Below are 8,475 nucleotides of genomic sequence, written 5' to 3' on the forward strand. Positions count from 1 at the left end.
TAAGGGACAGAGGTCTTTTATTTGTTTATTTATTTTATTAAAACAAATCCGAACATTGCACATGTTTAAGCTCTGAAATAAGCTCTAAATAAATGTACTTTAGATCGTATTGCTTTTCTCTTGACTTTATTTGCATATGTGACCTTGAAGTAATCCAAAAATAATCAGATTACATTCCTTTCATATTGTGATACTTGGATTACGTTACTGATGACATTTTTTATACAGTAATTTGTAACTTTAAAGCAATAGATTTTTAAAGTAACCCTCCCGACCCTGCCTGCAAACCATTTAGCACAAGCAGTTTGTCCTGATTTTCCTGCTCTAATAGACCAGATTCAGCGCATCGGTTCATGAGCAAGTTTAATTAGAGCAGTGAAATTACCAAACTGTGTAGGATGGATTATCCAGGCAGGGTGCCAGTGGGGAAGATGGAGGCTCAGGAGATCCACTGACATGTGGAATATAGGTATTTTGATCAAAGTATGTGCTTGTGCATGGATTTAATCACAAGCCAGAGTTATTATACACTCCATCCAGGACCACAGTTTGGATTTCATGCTTTGGAATTGGGGTGGAGCTTCAGGAAATAAAAACTGGGGAGAAAATACATTTCCCAGAATTCTGTGAGACTTCATCCATCAAACACGTGCTGGGGGTGGGGTTCATTCATGATTTGATCATCTGTTTCATATAACATATATCAGGATTTATTCAGTTACTGTAGACTGTGAACAAAAAATAATTGAACAGAAATGTTATTTAACGGCATGTCTGTCCATAAACAACCCTTACAAACTGCCTTGTGTTTACTGTTTGGTGCATTACAAGTGTAGTCGGGCTTTTCGGTGCCTGTCAGGAAGTCTGCAGAAAAAAATCCAACTAAAACAATTTCCATTCCCAGATAATCCAATGTAATGTTTGTTTTTGCACCAGACACTGATTATGAAGTGAAATTTCCCCCTAATTTTAAGATCTACATTTTTAATGAAGAAGAAACGAGTTTTCGAGTTTTATTCAGGCATCTATATAAACGCCTACAAAACGAAAAGTAGGCTAGTCCCGCCTTATAGCTGATCTGATTGGCGCATAAAATGCAGCCCGGCTACCTATTGGCTGCGCTGTCTGCCCGTCCGTGCACGCGAGGGTTCTGGGACTATATAAACCGCAGGAACGCCCGCTCACCACAGCGAGAATCTGCCGCTGAAAGTTATGTCGTAGGCTAGCTAGGAGTTTATGGAAAAGAAAAAAAAATAAAATAAAAATTTAACTGTGGTTAATATATAATATTATTAACTATCCACACCTTCACACAGGTCCATTAATTTTCATAATTCTATCGATAATTTTATTCAGGCCTTGTTTTCTAACGTGTCTCCTTAACCTTACTGTTGTTTTTTATCTTTAATATGACGTTAGCTAGCCACTGTGCTAACCAGAGAGCTGATTCAGTGACGGTTGCTAAAGCTGATAAGTGCTCGCGCTAAAACGACAGTTGCTAGATTGTCAAGGCTGTTCTTTTGTTTTGTTGGGGTTTCCTCCCCTCCCTCCTTCCCCCGTTTTTTCCCCTTCCGGTATCGCTTTGAGGGTGATTTTTTGGCGAGTCTACGGGGACTGGTCAGTTTTTATTTATTTATTATTGTTGTTATTATTATTATTATTTTTAAAAACCCCTCCTCCTTTTCGTCGAGTTGAGCTTGTTGGTGGTGAATTGTGAATTATTCATGAGCGCGAGGTGAATGTGACGCTCGGAGGCGGGGTTTCCTGCGCAGGGAGGCGGAGTCACGCACGACTGGAAAATAAAGGTAACGTTAAGTGAACGTTTTTTTTTCTTTCTCTAAAACTCGACTATTAAAAGTAATTTTTTAGGGGTCAGAAGTGTTTTTTGCTCATAAATCTATCATAAATTATTGTATATGTTATTGTAAGTCTTTTGGACTGGGCTCGAATGTTTACTCTGAGGTAAATATTAGTATATATTTATATATAGTATATTGGCTATGTGATAACTAAGCAGATTAGCATACTAAGTGTGTGTGTGTATGTATGTGTATATGTATGTATGTGTGTGTGTATATATATATATATATATATATATATATATATATATATATATATATATATATATATATATATATATGTGTGTGTATATGTATATTTATGTATGTATGTATGTATATGTAAATGTGCTTGTGAATGTTCTCATGTTAGTGTTTTTCACCTGAATGTTTCAGATCCTTCGACGTGCTCTAACAACACAGCACTGATTAGAACATGATAGAAATGTCTGTTGATAAAGAGACTGTTTTACTGTGCGAGCAGCCAGAGTACGCGTCTTTACCACAACGGCAGCTAGAACTTTCCGGAAATGGTGCTGAAAATCCTCAGCAGTCTGCTGAAACGGCAAAATTTGCGAAGGAAGATGGCGCTTGTAACCTTGCTGAGGAGAACAGAAACAAAACGGCAATCCGCGACAACGTGGTCCGCGCATCAGACTCCACGACGCAAAACCAAGATGGCGTCCAGAATCCTAAACCCCATCAGCAGAGACCAAACAAACGTCGGTGTACGATCAGCAGCGGATTTAAGCATCCCATGTTTGGGAAACGTCGCCGCCGTGCCAACTCGGAGAGCGAATCCGTCCTGCCCACCAACTTCCTGCTGGGTGGGAACATTTTCGACCCACTCAACCTCAACAGCTTATTGGATGAGGAGGTGAACCGGGCTTTAAACGCGGAGACGCCCAAATCTTCTCCGCTGCCGTCTAAAAGCCGGGATCCGGTCGAGATCCTGATTCCGAGGGACATCACGGACCCGCTGAACCTGAATGGCTGCACCAGAGGGGACGCGGGCATCGTGCTGACGCCTTTTAAGAGCGGCGGAGGACGGAGGAGACACCGGAACCGGCATCATGGAGGAATAACGGCGAGAGGAGGTGTGGGAAGAGGAAGAGAAAGCATGGTAGGAGGAACAGGAAGTGTAGTTGGTGTAGGAGGAGGCGAAGGGGTGGAGGCCATGGAGCTCAACCAATCAGTAGGGTGCATAGCGTCAGAATCATCAGCGTGCACGTTAGCATCCTCGGGGATTAATCTTCAGGACAGCACAGACTCTGAAGCTGTTATGAAAGAAGATGCAACGGAGTTGAACTGTCCGGCAAAACAGGAAGTACACGAGGAAAAAGATGACACGCAGGCACCTGTGACGCACACGTCACACCGGCAACGCAAACGGAAGCGCAGCAGCAGCAGATCGGAGAACACTGGCGGCCTGTGTTGGGATAAGAACCGAACAACAGGTCCAGAATTGGCACAACAGCATCCTCCCAACCAGTGGGGGCAGCAGAGGAGCAACCACAAACAGAACACGAGAAACGGCAACCAGCAAAAACCAAACCAGCAGCAGCAGAAGAAGTTTCAGTACGGGAACTACAATCAGTACTATGGTTACAGGAACCCAGGCGCGATCGAGGACGCTCGGATCCACGTCTTTAAACCTGAATGGTTCCGAGGGAAGGAAGTCCTGGATTTAGGCTGCAACACTGGTCACATGACTCTTACTATCGCTAAAAATTGCTGTCCGGCACGCATCGTGGGTTTGGACATAGACGGCGCGCTGATCCACGCGGCGAAACAAAACATCCGGCATTATCTCTCGGAAGTGCACACGCTGCAGGCGAGGAAAGAGCGGAACGAGGTCGAGACGTCGAAGAAGAGAGGAGAAGATGGAGAGGAAAAGGATAAAGATGCACAACCTGAAAATGTTGGAGAAAAAGATGGATCAGTGGAGGACGGAGAAAACAAGACGGACCGGATCAGAGAATCCGAATCGTCCAACGGGAACCGCTTATTTCCTGTTTCTCTCTGCGTCTCCCGTGGACCGATCGCTGCTCCTCCTCTCCCCGACATGCCCACACTTCCTCCTGGGAATTTTCCCTCCAACGTCACATTCGTAAGGGTAAGAGCTCCATCAAACACTGATCAAAGTTATGACATCACAACGCGGGAAGATATTTGCATAACATTCACACATTCGTCAGTTTAAAGTACAACAGAATTTATAAATACACTACATCTGAATGTCGATCGGCTTTGAACCAATCACATCCCAATATACAAATTATTAGAACTGTATGATGAATGGATCGTGGTCACCATGGTTATGATTTGGCTGCCATTAAACGAACACTGATTAATTTGAGCTAGTTTGCGAGCGGTTAGCTAACTGGCTATGTAAATGAGTTAGTACTGGATTGTAAGGGATGGCAGGAGGATATGGGGGGCGTGTACAAATTTGCATATTCATGTCAGCGGTTTAGACGTAGAAGTTTCTTCAGTTTGAGCTCTATATAAAACCATTCATCACTTATATTGTTAGTGATTTGTCGTTAAATCCAGCACGGTGCATTCTGATTGGCTGAGAGCGTGATTAGTGGTGTGTGTTCGTGCCAAGGATAGACACACACACATACACACACACACACAGGATGAAGTCTTTAATAATGTAGACTGAAGATTAGAGGGATTATTGTCTGATCTGTGTGTGTGTGTGTGTGTGTGTGTGTGAGAACCTGAAGGACTCTCCATCATGGCCTGCTGTTCTCCACGAGCTCAGGACTGAACTTTATCTCGTTCATGTTCTCGCTCTATAGTTTCTGTTTCTCTTCATCTTTTTGACTCGTCTCTCTTTTCCTCTCTCGCTGTCTCTACCCGTGTCCCGCTTTAATGTTTTGTCTCTCGATTCAGTCCGCGGCTCACGTGTAAAAGTCACGCTACAAAACTGCATGTTTGTCCACGTTTATAACTTACAAATGTGATGCAAACTCTGAACTTTATTCGGAACATAAATGCCATCGTGTAAAAAAATTCTACTCTGGTTAGAGTTGAGTATGGCAGTGTAAACAGGTAATCATATGACTGTGTGTGTTCAGTGTAGGGTGTGACTCATAATGAAATTCTTTCACTTCTCGTTACTGGCATGTTGTGTTATGGTTTATTTGATGCTGGGTGTGTCAGCGTTGAAATGTTACGTGCACTGTGTGTGTGTGTGTGTGCGCGCGCGTTCACTAAAGAATTATTCTCTAAAAATAAAAAGGTTGCTCTTTTGCCATGACCCATTAACCCCCCCCCCAGGGAAACTACGTGTTGGACAGTGACGTGTTGTTGGAGACTCAGCGTGAGGAGTTTGACGTGATTCTGTGTCTGAGTGTCACTAAGTGGATTCACCTGAACTGGGGCGACGTGGGGCTCAGACGCTTCTTCCACCGAGTGTATCGTCACCTCCGCCCCGGCGGCCTCTTCATCCTCGAACCCCAGCCCTGGAACTCCTACAGCAAGAGGAAGAAGCTGACGGTACAGTTACTGTACACTCGCCTCTTCACCGTCCGCCATCTTCACATTTCTTTCTTCTTCTTCTTTCACTTCATTACGTGTTTATTTCTCTTTTTTCTCCCGATGCAGGAGGCCATCTATAAAAACTATTTCAGCATCCAGCTGAAGCCGGAGCAGTTCTCCTCCTTCCTGACCAGCGAGGTGGGGTTCTCCAGCTACGAGCTCCTCGGAACTCCCAACAGTTCATCACGAGGTCAGGGGGTCATTTTGCTTTTTACATTTTCTTGCGAAATGCCAGGAAGTCCAACAACAAAAAACTTAGCCGTGTATTAGCAGTTTACTATTCCAGCTGTAATTTATTATATGCAAATAAAAACACCAGGATCTATGAATATACGTGAATATGCAAATTTGGAAGCCCACTTAATCTAAAATCACTAATTCGCTAACATCGGTAGCTGCGAGAGTCTTGGTTTACATCGCAGTTTATTTAACAGCAGACTAACCTGTCGGTCTATTGTTACGTTCCCATGACAACCAGCATCTTTCATCTCGAACATTTTCTAAGTTTGCGTAAATAGTTTTTTTTTGTTTGTTTTTCAAGGCAACACGTGGTTCATGTGATCTTCAGACACGACTGGTCCGAAGTTGTTGAGCTTATCTAGTGACATCACAAACCTGAGCTCATGCGTAGCCACGCCCCCTGATCTGTTTCATATACAGAAGAATTAAACAGGAAGCTGGTGGTTTTTAAATGTATAGTACCCAAAATTAAAATAAATTTGATCAATTTAGTGTTTAGGGTATTTGTTTAGCATGTTGCTACGGCGATACAGCAGTCAGACCAAATAAGAATAAAATCGCTCACTATCACGTCACGGTCATCTTTAGATGAACTAACGAGCCGAGTGTAAAGAAGAGGGCGGGGTCTGTTTGGTCAGTAATTAATAAATTAACACTTCTTACTTCCGGAAAGAAAAAAAAAAACAGTTGCCGTCCTGTCCATCAGCATGCACTCAGGTGTGTGTGTGTGTGTGTGTGTGTGTGTGTGTGTGTGTGTGTGTGTGTGTGTGTGTGAGCAAATTTAAGTTAAAATTCAGGTTAAAAGTATTTGCTCTCAATTCCTTAATCAAATGTAATTCTTTCTTTCAGGCTTTCAGAGACCGATCTATCTGTTTCACAAAGGCCCTGCTCCTCAAGAGTGAGTGTGTGTGTGTGTGTGTGTGTGTGTGTGTGTGTGTGTGAGAGAGAGTGCGCGTGTGTGTGTGTGTGTGTGTGTGTGTGTGTGTGTGTGTGTTTTAAATTGGGATCAAGACGGCGTGCGAGCTCCAGGGAATTTTCCACGCTGCTGGAGGAAGTCACTCTGAAACGCTTTCATCACTTCCTCCTGAGCGTCAGACAGAAACACGGACTGAGACGAAACAAAGCGAGACTGAAGCGTGTGACTTTGTTCTTCTGTGATTGCGGGGGGAAAAAAAGTCAGTTTGGTGTGTGAGAGAACTTTAAACTGGTTTGAGATTAAACTTTTTTTTTTTTTTTTTTTTTTTTTTTTTTTTTTTAAATAAAGTGGATGTTTTGCCTGTAAGAAGGTGTTCAGGTCTGTGCTGATGATCGGTTACACGTTGTATCACGATACACTTCCAGCTGCACTCGATCAGTTCTAGTCAAAAATTCTCAGAGGGGGTTATTAGATTATAAATCTGTTCACCGGAATCTTACCGTGTTCTCGTCATAAATCCTGACGAGAGGTTATGGTGATACGACGTGTTTATCAGCGCACGCCTCGTTTATACGTTTATCCACTTCACTTTGTTTACTACTCTTCCTTCTGTGAATTACCCCCCCCCCCACACACACACACACACACATCCTATGATGTTAAACAGTGGAGTGTGAGTTGGGATCAGACCTGTGTGCACTCACATTTGCCCCCCCCCCCCCCCCCCCCCCCCCCCTTCTTTTCTGTATAAAGTCTTTGGCTACATCTTAAATAAACCCTCCTCCTGGAACCTGGTGCTTTACGTCCCTTCAGAGACTCGGAGCCTAAAACGGATCCGTACTTTCACGATCATCACCGTTAACGCTTCGTTGCGCGCGTCACCGCCCGCTTGTTAGCCGTTCCTCAGGTCTGATCTCAAGTCAGCGGCATCCATTCAGCACAATTTAATCTAATTATTAAAAACGTTAAAAAAATCCATCACCATACCAACGATATCTCAGAAAAGTGCATCATGTAGTCATTTATCACAATCTCGATATTATATCGCCCAGCCCTACTGGCAGGTTAAGGTAGCTACATGATGGAGGTCACATGGTCGTGTTCCGTTGCCACGTTAGCTCGTTGATCTTTTAATTTGCGTAAAAATGGCGTTCTGTAAGACACGATTGCAAGCGGCTCGTCGGATCTGGAACCGCACGCAGCCGAGGTGTTGACCAACACAATCACAAACTGCGAAGTCTCGCCCTCCGGGGTGTTTTTAATGGAAGAGTTTAATTAATAAATAAATAAATAAACAAACCTGTTCTTTTCTGCCACATGATCCTCTGTTGTGTTTGTGTCCTCTTCATGGATGAGGATTAAAATCGGGTCGGTCGCTGAAAGAATATAAATCCTGCCGACGTTAAAAAAAGACGGAAGTGCAGAACCGAACAACTGAGAAACTTTTAGTGTAAAATCACTGTTCTTTCTTTTTCTTTTCTTTTCCAGAACAAACGCCGAGAGACGAGACGAATGCGTCGTCTTCTCTCTCGTACTGAATTTTAGTTCGAGTCTTTAATAAAACGAGGTATTGAATCCTTTAACGGATCGGGTGAATGTTTGTGTTAAAGCTCTAACAAACACATCATTGTAATTGGATAATAAACTGAATTTTGATTTAAGACATCTGCTTTCTCTCTTTTTCTTTGCGCGAGGATCACTCCTGCACAGCGACGACAGATCATGCCGAGATTATATTCAACGATATATTCAGCACGGTGTGTATTCTATATCAAACCCTGCGCGTGTGAAGCCTTGACGGTGATCATGGTTAAAGATTCAGACTAAATAATTACTAATAAAAAGAATTAATACATAAAACATTTCTGGAATCCTCAGGGTTCTCTAAAGCGGGGTTCTCACACTTTCTTTTTATAGTCCTAAATTTAA

General features: G+C 43.1%; 1 protein-coding gene across 2 annotated transcripts; it reads left to right on the forward strand.

Moving 5' to 3' along the window:
* Positions 1 to 1,172: 1,172 nt before the first annotated feature.
* On the forward strand, positions 1,173 to 8,207 carry mepcea (methylphosphate capping enzyme a). 2 transcript variants are annotated; one of them, XM_017460583.3, is made up of 5 exons: positions 1,173 to 1,805; positions 2,235 to 3,954; positions 5,130 to 5,348; positions 5,457 to 5,580; positions 6,480 to 8,207. In XM_017460583.3, exons 2-5 carry the CDS (start codon positions 2,275 to 2,277, stop codon positions 6,530 to 6,532), a joined length of 2,076 nt encoding a protein of 691 aa, XP_017316072.1. In that variant the 5' UTR covers positions 1,173 to 1,805; positions 2,235 to 2,274; the 3' UTR covers positions 6,533 to 8,207. The 2 variants fall into 2 exon arrangements, with proteins under 2 accessions (XP_017316072.1, XP_017316073.1); XM_017460584.3 differs by lacking the exon at positions 1,173 to 1,805 and adding an exon at positions 1,824 to 1,962.
* The last annotated feature ends 268 nt before the right edge of the window (positions 8,208 to 8,475 follow it).

This window comes from Ictalurus punctatus, chromosome 28, assembly GCF_001660625.3.
Source record: "Ictalurus punctatus breed USDA103 chromosome 28, Coco_2.0, whole genome shotgun sequence".
Lineage (NCBI taxonomy): Eukaryota > Metazoa > Chordata > Actinopteri > Siluriformes > Ictaluridae > Ictalurus > Ictalurus punctatus.